The 20,594-nt window shown below is 45.4% G+C and overlaps 1 protein-coding gene across 15 annotated transcripts in view; it reads left to right on the forward strand.

Annotated features, from left to right (window-relative positions):
- CEP250 (centrosomal protein 250) overlaps positions 1 to 20,594 on the forward strand; it is a 43,155-nt gene that overhangs the window by 3,494 nt on the left and 19,067 nt on the right. For 4 of the 15 annotated variants that reach the window (XM_070589152.1, XM_070589148.1, XM_070589149.1 and 1 more), the window contains exons 2-18: positions 4,047 to 4,335; positions 4,789 to 4,845; positions 5,777 to 5,859; positions 6,085 to 6,250; positions 7,039 to 7,145; positions 7,397 to 7,648; positions 9,110 to 9,206; positions 10,889 to 10,990; positions 11,523 to 11,684; positions 12,235 to 12,413; positions 12,746 to 12,928; positions 14,339 to 14,483; positions 15,311 to 15,457; positions 16,155 to 16,385; positions 16,893 to 17,086; positions 17,309 to 17,436; positions 17,628 to 17,797. In XM_070589152.1, coding sequence (XP_070445253.1) covers positions 4,150 to 4,335; positions 4,789 to 4,845; positions 5,777 to 5,859; positions 6,085 to 6,250; positions 7,039 to 7,145; positions 7,397 to 7,648; positions 9,110 to 9,206; positions 10,889 to 10,990; positions 11,523 to 11,684; positions 12,235 to 12,413; positions 12,746 to 12,928; positions 14,339 to 14,483; positions 15,311 to 15,457; positions 16,155 to 16,385; positions 16,893 to 17,086; positions 17,309 to 17,436; positions 17,628 to 17,797 — 2,589 coding nt within the window. In that variant the 5' untranslated portion in view covers positions 4,047 to 4,149. Of the gene's footprint in view, positions 1 to 4,046; positions 4,336 to 4,788; positions 4,846 to 5,540; positions 5,860 to 6,079; positions 6,251 to 7,038; positions 7,146 to 7,396; positions 7,649 to 8,792; positions 8,893 to 9,109; positions 9,207 to 10,888; positions 10,997 to 11,522; positions 11,685 to 12,234; positions 12,414 to 12,745; positions 12,929 to 14,338; positions 14,484 to 15,310; positions 15,458 to 16,151; positions 16,386 to 16,892; positions 17,087 to 17,308; positions 17,437 to 17,627; positions 17,798 to 20,594 lie in introns of those variants that run through there. The other 11 variants (XM_070589151.1, XM_070589145.1, XM_070589146.1 and 8 more) reach the window with 8 other exon arrangements.

A 20,594-nucleotide genomic window follows, 5' to 3' on the forward strand; every position in this document is an offset into this window, starting at 1 on the left:
GCAGGCAAATATATATAGTTTCTTTGCTCAGGAAATAAAATATTTGGCCCTCGTGTTTTTCCTTTTTTGCGTTGTGACAAATTCTATTTAATAATACCAATGTACATCTTACTCCTTGCAGCTTTTACAGTTCTACTCGAAGTTTAGATGGTGTTACTTCTATTTTAAACTTTTTTTAAATACTCCTTTTGTAGTGTTTTGGATGAGGGAAGGCTCACTGGATAATTTATATCACTCTTCTGTCACTTTCCACTCTAGGTTCAGAAGTTATTGCGCTTCTTAGTCTGGTTCCTAGCAAAAGTAGGAAGTTGGTCTTGTTCATTTCTGTATTGCTGTGGCTGACTGCCTGATACTGAGCTGGAATTCATGAGTGTTTATGGGATAAATTAATGTATAAAAGAAGCAAATATTTTTCCTTTTCTTGCAATAATGATATAACATCTATTCGGTGGTTTATAATTTACAAAGCACACTGACATCCATTCTCTCATTTGAATGCAATCCAATCTGTTAACACTGGCCAACTACTGACCTTTTCCTTTTCTGAGGGACCTTGAAACCTGCCTTTCTTTTGGAGCTCTGCTAGTTTATTTTCTGGCTGGTCTGACAGTGTGTTAATAAAAGAGTGCTGAACTCTGTCTTTAGGAAGCCCAGAGCTAAATCCGAATTTCATAAAGATTCCTGATGTAATTTTTCTCTATTCCCTCCCTCTTTTTATTCTTGTTTTAGTGAATTTAAGTTTTATGAGGATTTTTGGGGGGTTTTAGTCATAAAACACTTCAAATCATTTTAAAATAAATTTTGTTTTTTAGAACAGTTTCAGATTTATAGAAAAATTTCATAGTACTGCAGAGAGTTCCCATACATCCTGCACCCAGTTCCCCTATTAGTAACATCTTACATTAGTATGGTATATTTGCTACAATTTCAAATCATTTTTCGAGGTAAGTGGAGCATATAAATAAAATATGAACAAGATGAAGTTATTTCATCTATATAGGCCTCGGTTTCCTTATCTGTAAAATGAGAGGGTTGGACTAAATTTCTATAGCTCTAAAAATTTTTAATTATCTGCTATAGTAAAATAATCATATAATTCTAATATAATTCTATTTCTTAACCGAAGTGTTACTAATATTGCCTCCCCAAATAATGTTTATATGTTAACAGCAGCCATATCCTAAAAGAGGATTTAATATGAGAATTCTAGAAACTGTGGCAGGGCTGCTTATAGAGACATTAGGTTGAACTACATGAAATTATCATTTTTATAGGTAAAAAAATGGGCAAATATTGGCAATTTCATATGGTTCAACCTAATATTTTGAGGGTAGGGATTCAAAGGATGGTAAGGGAGCCTTGGGGCTTCAGAGCCTCTCACTGTGTGCAAAAGCCTAGCCCACCCCTCACAGTTTTAGGAGAGAAAAGCCTCCTCAGGTCCCTTGAAGCCACTTCGAGCTATTCTTGTAGGTAGTGTGGGCAGTAAGAACTGTTTCCCAGCAGGTTTGTGCCTCCAACTAGCAGAGAGAGATTGAGCCAGCATCTCATAGAGCCGTGGTGAGTTGGTTGACAGCCTTGGTGGAAAGGAAGGGCAGAAAAGGAGGATGTTTGGAGTGTGACGGAAGACTGTATTAGCCTGGCTCATAGGCTAGGAAGAGGCAGCCTAGGGTGTTGGTGCCATTAGGCCTTCGTTGGTGCCGCTACTCTTCCTACCTGATGCACTTTCCATACTGTCTAGTACAAGCTCTGCAAACTCGGGTATCTTCAGTTGCCGAGGAGATGATGTAAATTGGTAAACTGAGTTTTCCTCTATAACTCTGTTATAAGAAAACAGCACACGTGCAATGATAAATGACAGCTGAAATCTTCTATTGATGTGTGGGAGAGCATAGGCTGGGGTCGGGGGTGGGAGGTGGAGACTGTGGTGAACTGGAGGGCACATGCCCTGTCTAAAGAGGGTAGACACTGTTTAGCTCTTTAACTGCAGCTGGTTGTTGCCCTGTAGGGATGCAGGTCGAGGATCACTAGATATTCTGGTTTTCCAAAGGAGCCAGGAATATGAATTTTTATATGCATTCTCCCAATGGTATACGTTGGCACCTTATTTGAATTCTTAGAAACCATTGTATAGGCCACGCAATGGTTGAAAAGAGCCAGCAGGGGCTGGCCCAGTGGCGCAGCAGTTAAGTGCACACGTTCTGCTTCGGCGGCCCGGGGTTTACCGGTTCGGGTCCTGGGTGCAGACATGGTACTGCTTGGCAAGCCATGCTGTGGCAGGCATCCCACATATAAAGGAGAGGAAGATGGGCACGGATGTTAGCTTAGGGCCAGTCTTCCTCAGCATAAAGGGGAGGATTGGCAGCAGATGTTAGCTCAGGGATAATCTTCCTCAAAAAAGAAAAAGAAAGGAAAGAGCCAGCAGGCCACATTTGTAACCTCTGGCCAAGGGTTTAGATCTGCCAGGAGTGAGGCCCACTTGCATTTCTTTGTTATGCATTATTGACAACCCTGCTAATACCAAAATGAATTAGACAGCCTCTGCCTTTGAGGAACTCACAGGTTAGTAGAGAAGATAGACAAATAATAATGGTAAAAGGTAACATAGACATTACGTATGTGTGCGTGTGTGTGATTAGTTCTTCCTGGCTGTGTCTGGGAGGACATGATAGGAAGTGATATTTGAGCCAGTAGGTAGGAGATCAACAGTTTGGTGCATTAAAGAGATTTGGGATCTCTGAAACCCCCACTGTATGTGCGAATGTTGGATCTGCATTTGCTGTATATACCATTTTCCTCAGATTATGAGACTGACGTACTCCTGGCTGCACCAAGAGGGCAGCTCTAATATACCATTTTCCTGATAGGTAGTTGGAAATAACAGATATTCCTTAACCCTGCTGGTGGGTGTCTCGGGGTTAATAAAATGGGAGAATTCGAACTTCTCCCCACCTCCCCCAGATTATTGTGTGTTTTAGAGGCCTAAGAAATTCAGAGGTCATATAGCTGGGTGCCCTCATTTTTGGATGAGGAGATTGAAAGAGAAGTGGCATGCCCAAGGTCACAGAGCCCATTAGAGGCAGAGTTTGGTCTAGCACCCCAAATTTTTCTTGACCACCTGCCTCTCCCTCTCCTGGGTATCTCTGAAGGTCACTGGTTAGGCTGGCATCCCCTGTCTGCGAGTGGCCAGTTACCCTGTTTTGGCCCAGCTCCTGGTGGGTGAGGAGTGTTTCCGTCCTGCTGAAGCTGGTTCCTTCTTCCCTCTCTCTTTCGGATACCCTGCCTGAAATCTGAAATGCCTGCTACTTCTTTGTGAGAGAGAGCCTGCTTGTATTCAAATTCCTAATCAACCAAATGCCAACTGAATGAACTAGGACAAATTGCTTAACCTTTGTAAGCCTCAGTTTCCTCGTTCATGTATAAAAAGTTATAATAACACTATGGTGTGATGGGAAGGCATTGGAAGCTTTCAGTATTCTTATGATGACAAAATGACATAATGGGTATAAAGCACTTAAAGCAACTGACCCATAGAATCATCTAGCAAGTATTGACTATGAAGATGATTCACACAGTTCACAGCACCCCGGGTTGGGTTAAATGCCCTTCCTTTGTTTCCCCATACTATCCTGGGATGTCTCTGTTATTGCACACACCACATTGTATTGTAATTGTGTCTATCTCTCCTGCTAGACTAAAGTACCTTCAATGATTGATTGCACAGATATGTATTAGGCACTGTGCCAGGCTCCAGGGATACAGTGGTAAACCAGGAGCTCTTGGTCTAATGCAGAGTTCTAGAAGGCTTGCCAGAAAGCGCTAGTCCTGTGAGCTTGTTTCATGGTCTAATACATTTGAGAAATGATGCTCATCATAGCCTCCCCTTAGAGATTAGGGTCCGTCTTAGTACTTTAAAGTTTCTGAGGAGTCCTATAATAAAGGAACCTATTTGCTTTGTCCAGCCCAGCTTTGCCAGACTTAATGAGTGCTGAATAAATTTGAGTCATCTAGACAGCACTTTCAACCCCACTGTGTGCTTTGGTCCCCAGCTCAAGAGGAGGTCCAAGGGGCACAGCAATGATTAGAGACTCTCCTGGGAGTGAATAGCCTCTGGCTGCATAGAGGCCTGTGGGCTTACCGTCTGGTGCACCCATGGAGAAAAGAGGCTCTGGGCTGAACAGTATGAAGCCCCAGCCACTGCAGCTCATGCTGGAGGAGCAAGTGCTGGCGCTACAGCAGCAGATGGCAGAGAACCAGGCAGCCTCCTGGCGGAAGCTAAAGAACTCCCAGGAGGTCCAGCAGAGGCAAGCAACCCTTGTGAGGAAGCTGCAGGCCAAGGTGAGGCAGCTGCCCCTTCAGGGAGGGGAAAAGAGAAGACTACCTCCTAGAGCTGGGTGCTGAGGTGGAATAAGGGTCACAGGAGGCAGAATCGTGTGGTGGGAATGTCCCGACAGCCTCTCCTTTGATGCTCACAACTACTCTATGAGATATATACCATGTGTACTTTCACGAGGGTTAAATTAATTGTCTAAGTTTGCCCCCCTAGTGTAGAGCTAGGACCTGATCCTAGGAGTTCTGGTTCCAAAGCCCATGATCTTGCCTCTCCAATCCACGAGGCATGTAGAAAGTATTGTTTAAATACCCAAATAGAAACTATAAGATGCTGTGGCCTTACCTCACTATAATCACCCAGTCCCCCGTTCACAGCGCGTTTGCCCCAGATCCTTGGGGGCCTGTGGTTTGGTCTGTTTGTACCAGCCCATTGCCCATGTCCTGCTTTGTTTGCTTCAGGTGTTGCAGTATCGGACCTGGTGCCAAGAGCTGGAGAAGCGGCTGGAAGCCACTGGGGTGAGTGAGGCTGAGATCTGTGCTCCCCCTGAGCCTCAGTGAATATATTTGTTAGGTTTCATTTGCTGACTGAGGGAGGTGATGAGGCAGTGTTTGGTAGAAGCCTCTTTCTTCAGCCCCTTAGAACTTTATCACACATACCTTCATTGGACCTAGGTATTCCTGGCCTGTCAGACACCAACTCTTGGCTCTCTAAGGGCAAAACGCAGCTTCAGGAGACTTAATCAGATTGGAAGCAGTGTGGAATCAGAGGGAAGAAATCCATTTTTCCTCCAGAAGGTGTCAGTGTTTATCTGTCTTAGAGAGATGTGTGCCTTTGCCGCCTAAAAGGCATCGCTGCTCCCCTGTTCGATGCAGAGGACTTTGTGCTCTTGGCTGGATAGAACTGGCTTTGAAAAACCCATTTGCCTTTGTTCCAGCTCCCTCTCAGCACCTTCTCACAGCCCCTCAGAAAAGTTCTCTCAGAGGAAGGAAAGAACCAAAACTGATTGAGTACCATTCTATATCGACCAGGAACCATTAGACATTGTCAAATAATTGTCACTTATTCTGCAAAGCGACTTTCTGAGGGGAATGAGATCACCTTCATTTTGCAGCTGAAGGCTGTGGCTCTGGGAAGTTAAGTAACTTCTTAAGGTCCAAAAATGAGTGTAAAAGTCAAGGCCAATAGTGAAGCTATATCTTATGTTTCTTAGGTTGAAAGCTCTTTTCACTACAAATGCCATCTTTCAAGAGAGGTCACTGATTCACTTTTGAAGAGGGATGAAGTGGATTTGCTTTCAGGTTGCGGTGATTGAGGAAAGAGTCATATTGCTAAGAAAGGAGAGAAAGCATAAAAAGAAAGTGGTCTGCTGTAGAAGGGGGCATCAGAAGATTGGCCTGAGTGATGTTCTCTCTGAAGATGAGTAAGGTTTGTCTCTGTTTTGCTAAGGGACCGGTCCCTCCGAGGTGGGAAAATGTGGAGGAGCCAAACCTAGAACAGCTGCTAATCCGCTTGGAGGAAGAGCAACAGAGGTGATGGACCCTGCATTCTCTGGCCTGGGTGATTGGCCAGTGGGTGGAGAAGGCTGATGGGAAACCTGTGTCCTCAGGGCTAACAGGGTTAGAACCATGCACTACAGCCCTGGCCCTCCAGTTCCTGGCAATGGAAAATTCCAGTGGTTGTCATCTTACTCCAAGAAGTCCAAGGCTTGGATCAGACCTTTATTTTGCTCTCGCTCCTACCCCTCCCTAGTGCAGGTGTGAGAGTCTAGCAGAGGTGAACACCCAGCTTCGGCTACACATGGAAAAAGCTGACGTGGTAAATAAAGCCCTTCGGGAAGATGTGGAAAAATTGACAGTAGACTGGAGCCGGGCCCGGGATGAGCTCATGAGGAAGGAGAGCCAGTGGCAGATGGAGCAGGAGGTAGGAGGAACAGGGGGCTGGAACTGTGAGAAGAGGGTTGTGCACTCTGGGCACTGCCTGGTCAGTGCCGGAAGGGGTTAACTTCAGGACTTGAATGGAAACTGGGCTGTTGTTAGCGTCTCTGCCCATCCTTTCCACTCATGCTGGTGGCTTCGCCCTGCTCGAGCCTTCAGCTTAGTTTTGTCCTCACCTGCCTAGTTGAGGTTTTCTGGCAGGTGGCATGACACTCAAAGTAACTCTGTTCCCACATGAGTGACTAGCTTAGGTTTTAGATGGATCTGAACACTTGCTGACTTCCCTGTCTGGAGGTCTGCATGTCTAGATGCTAAGGAGGTAGCTATTGAAATTGAGTGGGGAAGAAAGACTAGATGTGGACCCTGGGGAGTTTTCAGATCCCAGCTAAAAGGAAACTATGTTTCCTGAGCCTTTGCTCTGTGCCAAGTACTATGCTAGGTAATTTACGTATCCTAGGTCATTTAATCCTCATTGTAAGTCTGTGGTAATAATGGTAATAGCTCTCATTTGTTGAGCAACTACTGTTTATCCTTTTCCAATCTAGCTCAGAGGAAGGTCATGTAATTAATACCCCAGGCCCTTTGACCTCTTAAATTCCACTGCTAACTTTATCAAACTCTTCAGCATACCCTGAATATCGACACCTGTTCGTAAGCTAGCTCCTGTAAAACTCTCCTTCCCTTCCCCCAGTAGTCAGGAGGAACCCAAGACTCCTGTGTTAACAAAAGGTAGTCCTCTGCCCTTTGATGTGACCTGGGTTTCTGAACACACAGTTCTTCAAGGGCTACCTAAAAGGGGAGCACGGTCGCCTTCTCAGTTTATGGCGGGAGGTGGTGACCTTCCGACGCCACTTCCTGGAAATGAAGTCAGCCACTGACAGGTTAGTGTGGGGATAAGTAGGGAGGAGGTTTGCCCCAACCGATTCTAGACATGTGACAGTGGGCTGCTGTAGAAGGGGGATCAGGTACAGGGAGAAGGTTGGGGGTGTGTGTGGAAGAGTTGGTGGAGAGGGATGGTATTGTTGGATTCAGATTTTTTCCCAGACCAGCTCCTCAGGCTTCGCTGGGCCTCATCTCCATGCTCCCTTCCCTAGTCCCTGTTGGAGCCTGCTCTTTCCTTGCTTATATTCAGAGATCTGACTGAGCTGAAGGCTGAGCATGTGAGGCTTTCAGGGTCCCTGTTGACCTGTTGTCTGCGTTTGACCGTGGGAGCACAGTCTCGGGAATCTGATGGATCTGGGAGACTAGATGGGGGCGAGCCAGCCCAGCTGCTGCTGCTACTAGCCAAGACCCAGGAGCTGGAGAAGGAAGCCCATGACAGGAGCCAGGAGTTAATACAGCTGAAGAGTCAAGGGGAACTGGAGAAGGCTGAGCTTCAGGATCGGTGAGATGGGCTGGGGTCCTAGGGAGGGTTCACTGAGGGCAAGTTGCCTCCCTTAGGGAGTTAGAGACCGGTGGAGGAGATGTGAAGAGCGTTCCTCCAAGCGTGAGAGGGGAAGGAGATGTGCCAAAGGGAGTCTAGTTTGAAACCCAATGACACAGTTGGGGCGATGTCATTGCCCTCTACCCTCAGACTGTCTTGCAGGTGTTTCTCTCCTGTTGACTTACAGAGCTGGCTATGACTCTGTCCTCTGTCAACACCAAACTACTTGCCATTCCCAGAACAGTCAAGCTCTGTCTTTGTACATGCTGACCTTGGATTGGAATGCCTCCCTCCCTTCTCTCTCTGCCTTATCCTTTAAGCCATAGTTCAAATGTCACCTCTTCGATGAAGCTGCCTCTCACCTCACTAGCCTGTTAAATTACGATGCCCCAGTGTGGTTTTTTGACCTGCTATGTTACAGCATTGATCTCATTGTATCTTGTTGATTATTTAGTTTCCTTTTTTTTTGGTTAGGCTCTTTGTTTTTTGGATTATAATAAAATGGATTTTTTTTTTTTTTTTTAAATGATCATAAGAAAGGTAGGGACATTAGCAAAAAGCCCCATTTAAATCTCAGGGTAAAGTTCCCTTTATACCCCATGGCTAGGGTTGTGTCTCCACCTGTTGGTAGTGTATGTAAATTGCAGCCTGTCTTGGTTTGGGTGGTGGAGGCACTGAGAAGCACAAGGAAGAGACCATGTCTAATCAGTTCTGTGTCTCAGTGCTTTGCACTTCACCTGTCATCTAGTAGACACTCAATAAATGTTTATTGAATGATACAATAATTAAATGAATGACTATACAGGGAGTTAAGGCTCTTAGAGATGGTACAGAATAAAATTATTAAGACTGTGAAATGAAATTGAGTGAATGAAGAAATATTTATTTAGCCCCTCATATAATACCAAGTATTGAACTCCAGAATATAGTGTTAAGTGATGAAGATGTATGGTGATTTCCCTGAACTTTGAGGTTAATATCAGGGAGGTTGACCATAATCTCCTCCAAACTGCCTCTCCTTTTTCCCTGTCAGAGTCAGAACCATGGGCTGGAGGGACCTTGGGACTATCCCATGTGGCAATTCTGATATTCTTATTGGCTTCAGGGTGCTTGACTTCAAGATCAAGCGGGGCCTGGAAGGGCCTGGGCCAGGGCTTTCCTTCAGCTCTCGGGCCCCCAAACACGTGTTCCAGCCTTGAGATGTGGTAAATCCCTGCATGTGTCTGAGTGGCTTTGGCTTCCCCCAAGTTCAAGGCTATAGTGTCATGTGGTATTCAGGGAGTGCAGTGGGGCTGGGGGTGCCCAAGGGACTCTGGGGAGGCTGCAGTGGGGGTGTCCGTGTTGGGGCTGGGGTGTGCTGCATAGTAGCTATGTCCACATCAGTGTGCTGCCCAGGTGACAGTGCTGTGCTCTTCCCTTTAGGGTGACTGAGCTCTCTGCTCTGCTGATCCAGTCTCAGAAGCAAAATGAAGATTATGAAAAGATGGTAAAGGCTCTGAGAGAGACAATGGAGATCCTGGTACATGATCCTTTGTTCTGGAAAGGAGTTGGGAATAGGCCTGTAGGTTCCTTGTCCTTTATGGACAGATAGTACAAGATACAAGATAAATGTTCCTCAGTGAAATCCCCTAAAGCTGAAAAATAAATTTTGGCTGAATCTGAAAATTAACTAACTCATTCAATAAATATTAGTGGTCTACTTTCCCTACCATATTCCTGGGGAAACTACAATGGCATATACATGCAGTGTGTCCTTACCAAAGAGAGTGGGGCACACATTAAGAGGCACACTGGCAGATGAGGAAGGGGATGTGTAGAGAGATTCTACACATACTCATGTGGGAAACAATTGAGGAGTATGGCAGTGGTTAGCCTGGAGAACAGATCTGAAGGAGTGACGTTGGGGAAAAGAGTTGGCTTGTTTAATGTTTTCTAGATGGGCAAAACCAGTGTCAATGACTGACATCACAGGGTGGTAGAGTTTGGCTAGCAGCTAGAGCTGTTCAGTAGTTGAACAGTCTTTCTTGTGAAGGAGTGAGGTTGGTGTCACTGGCTTAACATTTGCTGGGGCTGTTATCACAGGGACTCTCTAAGCTTGAACTTTCGAGTGTCTGACTTGATTCCACATTTGATTCATTTCTAAGAATGTTCAGACCTCTGATTTTAGGTGGATCCTGAACCCCTATCCACATTCATACCCCTAGTCTTCTCATCAAAGCTGGGATAGCTGGGAGCCGGACTTGTTTATGCCTTTTTGTTTCCTTTTGGTCAGGAATTTGCAAATTCAAACGTCTGCAGGACCCAGATAATGTAAATGAGTGAAGTGGTTCGGTTCTAAGAATTCTGGTTTTCTAGTGCTGTCAGTGCTGCGGGGGACAGTCGATGTCACTGTTAATGAGGGTAGGAGGGACTGCAGGACCCTGAAGCATACATGGCTCATCTAGAGGAGGCATCCACTGTTCAACTTCAGTGCATTGTTACCATATTTGAATGCGGGCTGGGTATGGCCCATTTGTTAACTTTTTAAGAGAAGCCAGAAATTCAGGTTTTCATGAAAAGGTCACTTTATAAATGTTGGTTCAAATTTTTTATAGGCCAAATAAAGCAGAGTAGCAGGTCTGTGTCTTCAGGCCTTCACTAACACAACATGATAGGAAGGAAGAGGGGAAATCTTGAGTCTTCGAGTTTATTGCTAGCTTTGGGGCTAGAGGATTCCCTGCTTCAGCCTTAGGTCTCAAGCATCAGTTTGCTCTTCAAAGACAGCAGCCATCCTCCATCCAATGACAGCTCACATTTATTGAGCATATACTTTGTGCCAGACACTACTGTGGAGTAATTTACGTGCATTTTTTTCAGTTAAGCCTCAAAACAAACCTGTGAAGTAGTTGCTGTTAATTCCTATTTTAAAGAGAAAGAAGCTCAAAGAAGCAGTTGCCTAAGGTTACCAAGATAGTAAGTGATAGAGCAAAAACTCCAATCTAGGCAGTCTAATTTGGAGCTCTTAATCATTTTCATTGGAACTCTTAATCACCCTATCGCCTTGTCTTCAGAGTGCTAGAACAATATTAGCATACACATGTGGTCAAGGAAAAAAGTGTGGTTGACAGAATAGACAGAATGAGACTCTGGTTGATTTGGGGGCTGGAGTGATAAATTCTCTTCTGAGTTTGGCTCACAGACTCTATTTTGTTCCCTGTTCAGGAGACAAATCATGCAGAATTAATGGAACATGAGGCATCTCTTAGTAGGAATGCCCAAGAGGAGAAGCTGTCTTTACAGCAGGTGATCAAGGATATAACCCAGGTACTGGTAAGCCTCCTGGTCATGGTAACCAGGGTATGCCTCACTCCTCTCCTGAGGCCTCCGTGTCCTCAGTCATGCCTAGATTTCCACTGTCTGAGGTGTTTGAGCTTAGGGTCTGGTGAGGATGAGTTCTCTGAGTGTATTTCATGGCTGGAACCCTAAGCAGTAGCTAGGCATTCATGTGCTAGCACCGCCTGCTGGGACAGGCCCTCTTTCTTATTGTCAGCTGCAATTCTCAGGCCTGTGGCTGGATTCTGGTGTTTGTTACCTCAATAGCCTATTCTTCCTTCATTTCTTCATTTATTGTTACCTCAGGGGGTGCTCTAGCCTTGTTGCTGGTTCTAAGTTTGCGTGGCCAAAGGTGAAGACTTGCAGGAACTAACCTTTTTTGCTCTTAGATATGCTCTTCCCACCCCCAGGGAGAGTGCCTGAAAAGGAAAACATCAGGTTTGTCCAGGCTGTAGTGTAAGTCCTCTGTATGGACTCTAGGCCTTGGTCAGTAGGGTGGTGACCCTGCTGTGTTGGGTTTCAGGCCATGGTGGAAGAAGGGGACAATATGGCCCAAGGCTCTGGTCATGAGAACTCCTTGGAGCTGGACTCTAGTGGCTTCTCCTCCCAGTTTGACTCCCGGGACCCAGACAAGGCTCTTACTCTGGTGCGTTCAGTGCTGACTCGGAGACGCCAGGCTGTGCAGGTGCGAACCCCAGCATTTCTCCTCAGCCACGAGGGTGGGTATCTAGACTGATTTGTGCCCCAGGTACCCTCCTAGCCTTGACTGCCTCTTTCACTTTGGTGAACTAGTCATGAGGGGTTTTATCAGCACCCCAAAGTGCCCATTAGAATCTGTGCTGCCCAGTTGTACTTGTGGGTAACTGGCACATTCCCTGTGCCAGTGGCACACTTCCCTTTGCATGCAGTCTTTGCATATCACCATGCAAAGACTGGCAACCAGAGCCCTGGGGGAGTATGGGTAAGTGTTCCCCTGTTCTCAGGGTCCCAACCACACTTACCATCCCTCCCAACTGCTGTACATTTGATGATGATGAGCTCTAAGACTCTGGGAGCCGCAGAAGCCCAGTAATCTCTGGTCCTCTGTCTTCTTGACTGGTTACATCTCTATTCTTAGCTTACTGTTTTTGCACCAACCCCTTACCCCTTGCCAAGCCCTACTTTCAGGCTCTTACGTCTCTCCTTTGCCCTGCCCTCTTGTTCACCATCTCACTTCTCTTACCCTCCCTCTGCAGGACCTAAGGCAGCAGCTTTCAGGCTGTCAGGAAGCTGTGAGCTTCTTACAGCAGCAACACAATCAGTGGGAGGAAGAGGGTGAGGCCTTGAGACAGCGGCTACAGAAGCTCACTGGAGAGCGGGACACTCTGGCAGGGCAGACCGTGGACCTCCAGGGAGAGGTGGACTCTCTCAGCAAGTGAGCAGGGGGCTGTTCATGCCCGCCTTCCTCCCTGGGCTCAGTCCTCATCTGCCCATTTACCCACTCGCATCATGTTTCTCATTTCTCATTGGCTGACCCTACTCTCCTTGAGACCCAGGGCTGCTTAGAGCTGCCTTGTTTTGTGTTCTGCTTGTTCCTGCTCACTCTGTTTTGGGTCTTTGTGATGATAAAAAACAGTTTCCTGCTCAAAAGCGAAGATGAGATGTTAAAGGAAACAGACACCTCTCTCCTTTGACTCCGTGATATCTGTTTCAAGGAAGGATTTTAGGTTTAAAGGTTTCTGCTCATCTCTGGTCTCCTCCTTCCAGGGAGCGAGAGCTCCTGCAGAAGACCAGGGAAGAGCTGCAGCAGCAGCTGGAGGTTCTGGAACAGGAGGCATGGCGATTGCGAAGGACCAACGTGGAGCTGCAGCTGCAGGGGGACTCTGCTCAGGGTGAGAAGGAGGAGCAGCAGGAGGAGCTTCACCTGGCTGTCCGTGAGAGGGAGCGCCTGTAAGTGTGACCAGTCCCCTCCTCACTGGGGCTTGATCTTCCCTTCAATTCCACACCCTCCTCCCTGACTACCCTCTCCTAGAAAGTGGAGTAAATTGAAGCCTGGCATGCAGTGTATTCACATTAGCTTACTTCTCTTTCCTCTGCAGAAGGAGGAAGACAGAAAGTTCATCCAGGCTTTGCTGAGCACTCACGAGGGATGAGGCACTGTGGGGGATGCAGAAATAAATAAGACATAGGCCCTAATCTCAAGCAGTTTGCAGACTGATGGGAAAGACAGACAAGTAAACTAACTGTAGCGTGAGGCCAGAAGAGGTATGAGCTAAATAGAGCTTCAAGCCAGGTCCTTTAGGAGCGTGGGAGTTATAGTTAATATTGAAAGCTTCAGGGAGGAGAGGGTAGCCTTTGAGCTGGGCCTTGACGTGTTTTGATGGTACAGAGTGGGAGAAGGGCTAAAGGAACAGATTAGCAAAGAAAAGGAGGCAGGGAGGTTCATGGCACGTTCAGAGTAGTCTGGGCTGGCTAAAGGGTAGGACTTACCCTGGGAAATAATGGGAAGTGAGCTGGCCAAGAAAGAGAATTTCAGAGTAAAAGGACTCAGCTAATCTGTTAATTCCCCTATATGATGTCAGATAAAGCAAGGACTTTAGAGCTGGGCAAAACCTTGGTTTAAATTATGGCTCTGCCACTTGGTCAGATTACTTTATTTGTAAAATGGGGGTCATAATATTTACCTTGAAGGGTGATTGGGAAGATCAGAGCAGTGTTTTACAAAATGCCAGCACACAGCCTGGCATATGGTAGGTCTTCAGTAACTGGAAGCGGGGACTGTGTCTTCAACTTTGGCATATCCCCCTCTCCTGTGCCCTGGCTCCTTGCACCTAGTAGGCACAGATAATGGAATCTTGCTGTAAGGTTCATGACTTGTGCAAGGAATAGTCTCCCCTGTACCAAGGAGAAGAACAGACAATCCACAAAGATAATTATATGTTTTTAAATTTAATTTGTTTGAATCGATAATACATTTACCAATATTTATATGATTTGAAAGTCAAAACTATTTAAAAAGATATACACAAAGTCTTACTCCCCTCTGCTTCATCCATCCCATTTCCCTTCCTTCTGTTCATAACCATTTAAATTAATTTCTTGTTTATCTTTCCAGTGCTGCTTTATGCAAATGTATGCATATATTCTTATTCCCCCCAATTTCTTGCATAAAAGGTCTTACACGGCATATACCGTTCTACACCTTGCTTTTCTCACTTACTATGTCTTGGAGATCTTTCCTGATGAGTTTTTAGAGACCTTCTTCGTTCTTTTGCATAGCAAAGGTAATTATATTCCTGTTACCTTTTGGGTGTGGCCACTCCCTAAGACTTCTCTAGCCCCTTTTCCTTCCCATCTTAGTCAGGAGACGCTGGCGGGCCTGGAAGCCAGACAATCAGAATCACTCAGTGAGCTGATCACTCTTCGGGAAGCCCTGGAGTCCAGTCGCCTGGAAGGGGAGTTGCTGAGGCAAGAGCAAACAGAAGTGACCGCAGCGCTGGCCAGGGTGCGCAGGCCTGCCCCCCACTGGCTGGGTGGGGTGGGTGGCTTAGGAAGTTGTGTTTCCGTAAAAGGGCATGCAGCCTGCCTCATTCTTCACCTTGCAAGCCAACTCCTCATATTTGTTGCCTCAATTACTAGTCTCTGCTTCTGGGTTCTCTCCCTCCCAACATGCCCTCTATATTGGAATTAGAATGGTTTTCTAAAATATAAATCTGATTATGCCAGTCTCTTTCTTAAAACCATTCAGTGGCTTCCCAGCTCCTTGGTGCTGCATTCAAAGCCTTTTGCCATCTGCCCCAAACTGTTTCTAGCCTCCTCTTGACTCCAAATCCCTGTCCTCATGTACGTTTACTCCAGCCGTCCAGCACTAATTGCATCCTCAGTTTTACCACGTCCTTTCATGGCTCTAATTCTTTGCATGTACTTTTCCCTTTGCCTGGACTGCTTCTCTCCTCCTGCTTTAACCGCAAACTGTTTCTTATCTCTCAGTACCCAACTTAATTGTCAACTCTTCTACCAGGTATTTTTGATTCTCCCAAACTGAATTAGTGCTTTCTCTGAGTTCCCAGAGAAAGAAAGCACTTTGTGCTTACATTGTCTATGGTATCATTACAGTTGTATTGTTTACACTCTCTGTTAGCTCCTCTCTTACTTCTCAATGAATGAATGAATGAATGAATGAATGAAGGGAAAACTTGTTTAGAATGCAAGGGAGAGAATGGAGTGTTAACTGATCTCTTTACAAAGAAAGCAGCAGATTTTGGGGATGTGAGCTGTTCATGTTGCAGGAAAACTGGAAATAGGAAACCCTTCAACCCTCTTTGTTTTTAGGCAGAACAGTCCATTGCAGATCTGTCGAGTTCTGAGAACAGCCTGAAGGCTGAGGTAGCTGATCTTCGGGCTGCCACTGTCAAGCTCAGTGCCTTAAATGAGGCTTTGGCCTTAGACAAAGTTGGGCTGAGCCAGCAGCTTCTCCAGGTGAGCAAAGATTGCTCTGATCCACAGGGTAGGGCTGGGCTCTGACCAAGGGCAAGCCAGTGACAGACAAAGCTGACACCCATGACAGAGAAGAGTCCTTAAATGCCCAAGACAGATAAACTCTCAAATGTAGTCCTGAAATGAGCAAAAGGAACATTTATAGTGCAGAGGAGAGCAAAGACTATAAAAACTGGGCATAGCCATTAAAAATAGTCTGCTCTGATACCCACAGCAGAACCACCTTTGGGCTTTAGGGTAAAATCACCAGGGCAAAGAAGGACGCCTGTGTCCTCTGGAAGGAAGATTCAGTTTCCAGTCCTGTTGCATGAGATAACAGCAGTCACCAGAAAAAGATCTCTGAAGAGCCTAGGTGTCAAAGAATCTCCTCTATAGTTTGCAAATTTAACAAGCTTCTTCACTACCCTGTTCTCCTGAGCCCCAGACATGTTCTGTGTTCCCTTATTTTGAATTCTTTGAGAGTAGGATTTTGCCTTTTTTATCTCTATCCCCAGCATCAACCCATCTAGTACCTGGAATATAGCCACTAAACCAAATGAATGCATAGTCCCCTCTCTTATAGGCACTCTTGTGTTCATCTTTGGAGAGTCAGTTCATATCTCACTTGGATTTCTGTCTCAGCATTTGATCTCTAAACTGTAACATTTATCTTTGATGCCCTTCTCTTTTTGGCCAGTAGTTAGAACAAGAGAACCAGTCTGTGTGCAGCAGAATGGAGGCAGCAGAGCAGGCAAGAAGTGCTTTGCAGGTGGGCCTGGCAGAGGCGGAGAGGAGCAGGGAAGCCCTTTGGGACAAGAGCACTCACCTGGAGGCTCAGCTGCAGAAAGCAGAGGAGACCAAGGCTGAGCTGCAGGCAGATCTCAGGAGCATCCAAGAAGAGAAGGAAGAAATTCAAGAGAAACTTAGTGAGGTGAGAAGACAAAACTGATACCATCACATTAAGGTATAATATATGCTCATTGTAAAAAATTAAAACACTATAGAAATGTTTCGGAAAGTGAAAAAGTATTACTTCCTAGGAATGACCTGTGTTACTAATTTGGGGTATATCTCCCTTTTTTTTTTTTTTTTTGAGGAAGACTGGCCCTGAGCTAACATCCGTGCCCATTTTCCTTACTTTATATGTGGGACACCTACCACAGCATGGAGTGCCAAGCAGCGCCATGTCCGCACCCGGGATCTGAACCAGCAAACCCCGGGCCGCTGAGAAGCGGAATGTGCGAACTTAACCACTGCGCCACTGGGCCGGCCCCTATCTCCCAATTTTTTAAAAGACTTCCTATAAGAATCCTTTACTGATTCCCCACTGCTTCACACCCCCTAGTTTGAATTAGATGTGAGCCAGTGGCCCTAACCTGGGATAGCAGCCCTGGGGGGCCCCTGCCTCTGCTCTGTCTCACTAATTTCCTTCCCTCAGGCACGTCACCAGCAGGAGGCAGCCTCAGCTCAGCTGGAGCAGCTGCATCAGGAGGCAAAGCGACAGGAAGAAGTGCTTGCCCGGGCAGTCCAGGAGAAGGAGGCCCTAGTCCGGGAGAGGGCGGCCCTAGAGGTGCGGCTGCAGGCTGTGGAGCGGGACCGGCAGGACCTCTCTGAACAACTGCTGGGGCTCAGGTAAGGCCCAACCCAGTTCAGCCAAGGGCAGAGAGAGCTTTTCAAGGCAAGGCACAGCCAAGCTAAGTTCCCTGCCCTAAGTATATGGGTTCTAAATGAGTTATGAATTTGTAATTGCCCGCCTAACTTCTCCAGGTAGCCAGTACTTAGAACCCAACTCCTCTTAATGAAGGGCAAGGGGCTTGATGGGTAAGAACTCTTCCTGATTCCTGAACCTGACAGCTCAGCCAAGGAGCTACTGGAGAACAGTCTGTTTGAGGCCCAACAACAAAATTCTCTGATAGAGGTCACCAAGGGGCAGCTGGAGGTTCAGCTTCAAACTGTCACTCAAGCCAAGGAAGTAATCCAAGGTGAGAACCCAACTGGGATGGGGCACACTCATTCCATGGGGATGTTGAAAGCAAGGAAGGCAGTGGGAAACTGTTAGAGGTCCTTCTCCAGCCAGGGCCTCTGACATGGGCGTTGCTCATGAAGTCCAGGGAGAGGGGTGAAAGGAGGAGGGCAGAGGCTCAGAGACCAGATCCTGTCCCTGGCATCTTAGGGGAAGTGAGGTGCCTAAAGTTGGAACTGGACACTGAACGGAGCCAGGCAGAGCAGGAGCGGGATACAGCAGCCAGACAGCTGGCCCAAGCTGAGCAAGAGGGACAGACTGCCCTGCAGCGACAGAAGTCAGCCCATGAAGAGGAAGTGAACCAACTCCAGGAGAAATGGGTATGTAGTGATGGATGTGGCTGGGGATGGGAGAGACAGACATGGCCTCCCTTTAGTGAATGCTCCCCCTGCTGACTCCTGGTCCAGGTATTGCTGCTTATAAGAAAGAGTGAAATCTGAACAGGACTAGCCCGGTCACAAGGTGCAAAATCCAGCTTCTATCTAGTAAGTGAATTAATATATGAAAAACACTGAGAACAGTTCCTGGTGTATAGTAAGCTCTATATTTGTGTTAGCTCTTATTATTGTTGTTGTTTCAGTATGTACAGAGAATTAAGAGTGGATCCTGAGATTTAGGATTGTTAAAACTGGCCCCAGGATGTCAAGGGAGCAGAGGAATGCCTTGGACCCATTCTTGCCCAATTCAGAATTGTTTCTTTTGTCTTTTACTTAAATAACTTAGTCCATTTGCTTTTATTGTGATTATAGGTGTATTTGGATTTATTTCCACCATCTTATGCTATTTGTCCCTTTCTATGTCTTTTAGGGAGGGAAGATCACCTTTCTTAACTTCTTTTAGAGAGTTAATTGGATGATTAAGTTGTATTTTTTTTTTTTAAAGATTTTATTTTTTCCTTTTTCTCCCAAAAGCCCCCCAGTACACAGTTGTATATTCTTCATTGTGGGTCCCTCTAGTTGTGGCATGTGGGACGCTGCCTCAGCGTGGTTTAGATGAGCAGTGCCATGTCCGCGCCCAGGATTCAAACCAACGAAACACTGGGCCGCCTGCAGCGGAGCGCGCAAACTTAACCACTCGGCCACGGGGCCAGCCCCTAAGTTGTATTCTTTTCTCACCTCTTTTTTTCTATCACTTTGGATGATATGTACTCTGTTTTTTTTATTTTCAATTATTTCCTTTAACATTTTGAAGTACATACTTAATAAAATCTCAAGTTCATGAGTATATTTACCCTTTTCTTGAATGATGCAAGAACCTCAGAACATTTACCTGCATTCATTCCTCCTGACTTATATACTATTTTATTCAATGTGTTTAGTTATAACTAGTTTCTTAGCAGCATAAATTATGAATTTTGATTATTGTTTTATGCAGTCAATATTTGTTTAGATACACTGACAAATTTACAAATTTTTTTGCTCACTGTTCCATCTCGCATATCAGACTTTCTATTTGGATTTATTTTCCTTCCTTTGAGGGTCTGTTGGTAGTTGTCTGAAAATATTTCTATTTTACTTTTATTCTTGAAAGATAGTTTGACTGGACATAAAATTAAGGTATAAATTTCTAGGGTGACAGGTATTTTCTCTCAGCAAATTGATTATTCTGTGGTTGGTATTGAGAAGACTCTGAATAAGTATATGTCAGACCTTCTTACTCTATGCTCCATGTATCTTAACTCTTATATTTTCCATGTTGACTTTTCTCTTTCTATACTGTGTTCTGGATGATTTTTTTCAGATCTCTCTTCTATTCACGAATTTCCCTTTTTGGCTGTGTTTAATCTGTTATATAGTCTATTCACCAAGTTTTAAATTTCATTTATTAACTTTTTATTTCTAGGCCTTCCAGTCAGTTATTTTTTCAAATCTTCTTGGTTGGTTTTTAATCTCTTTTCCCTAATTTATATTTTCATTCCCCTCTTTTATTCTTTAAACATACAAAACATGCTTTTATGCTGTCTAATAATTTCCAATAACTAAAATCTTTTTTGGCCCGACTTCATTATATGTTGTTTCCATTGGCTCTTACTCATGGCCTTGATCCCTGTGTGTTTTTTGATACTTGACTATGAGCTCATGTTCTTTGGAAACTTTTCTGTGGGAATCCTTTTAGGTCTGAGACGAAGGAGTTTTTCTTCAGAGAATTTGCTTTTGCTTCTGTCAGAAAGCTGAAAGACCAGCATCCCAGGACCACTTTATTTGTTTGTTTTTATTTTTTAAAGATTTTATTTTTCCTTCTTCTCCCAAAAGCCCCCCAGTACACAGTTGTATACTGTTAGTTGTGGGTCCTAGTTGTGGCCTGTGGGACACCACCTCAGCATGGCTTGATGAGCGGTGCCACGTACGTGCCCAGGATCCGAACTGGCGAAACCCTGGGCCACCAAAGCGGAATGCGCGAACTCAACCACTCGGCCACAGGGCCGGCCCTGAGGACGACTTTAAAATAAAATTTGTAAAGTTTTTTTGGGCCGCATTCAGGCCCTGAACTCACATGAAGACCAGCTTATGGTTATGAATTCTCAAGGGAGATTTTTTTTTGCCCGGTGTGAAGGCTGAGACCAATTTCCTTGCTGTTCCCTCCTGTAGAGCTTTTTGTTTTGTTTTCTTTCTCTCCCTTTTTCTTCCCCTTTCCTTCTCCCTCTCTCTCTCAAGTTTGCCCTTAAACTGAGGGCACTCTAGCCCAGGGATAAGCAAGTTCTTTTGTAAAGCGTCACATACTGTGCTTTGTGGACCCTACAGTCTCTGTCCCACAGAGATTGCTGCTGTAGTGCAAAAGTCAACAAATGAGCATGGCTTGTTCCAATACAACATTGTATGTGGACACTGAAATTTGAATTTTGTATAATTTTCACATATCACAAAATCCTACTATTCTTTTGACTTCTTTTCAAGTATTAAAAATGTAAAAACCGTTCGTAGCTCACAGGCCATACAGCAACAGGAGGTGGGCCCAGATTTGGCCCGTGTGCCATAGTTTCTTGACCCTGGTATAGCCCTTTGGAAGTCCAGCTTAAGTTGAGAATGTCTTATCAGACTCCCCACCCTTTGTCTTCTGTGTTCTTTTTCCCACGTAGCCATAAGATGAATTTCAAGGTTATTAGGTATAGCAAGTACC

The sequence above is a fragment of the Equus przewalskii genome, chromosome 21 (genome assembly GCF_037783145.1).
Source record: "Equus przewalskii isolate Varuska chromosome 21, EquPr2, whole genome shotgun sequence".
NCBI classification, from domain to species: Eukaryota; Metazoa; Chordata; class Mammalia; order Perissodactyla; family Equidae; genus Equus; species Equus przewalskii.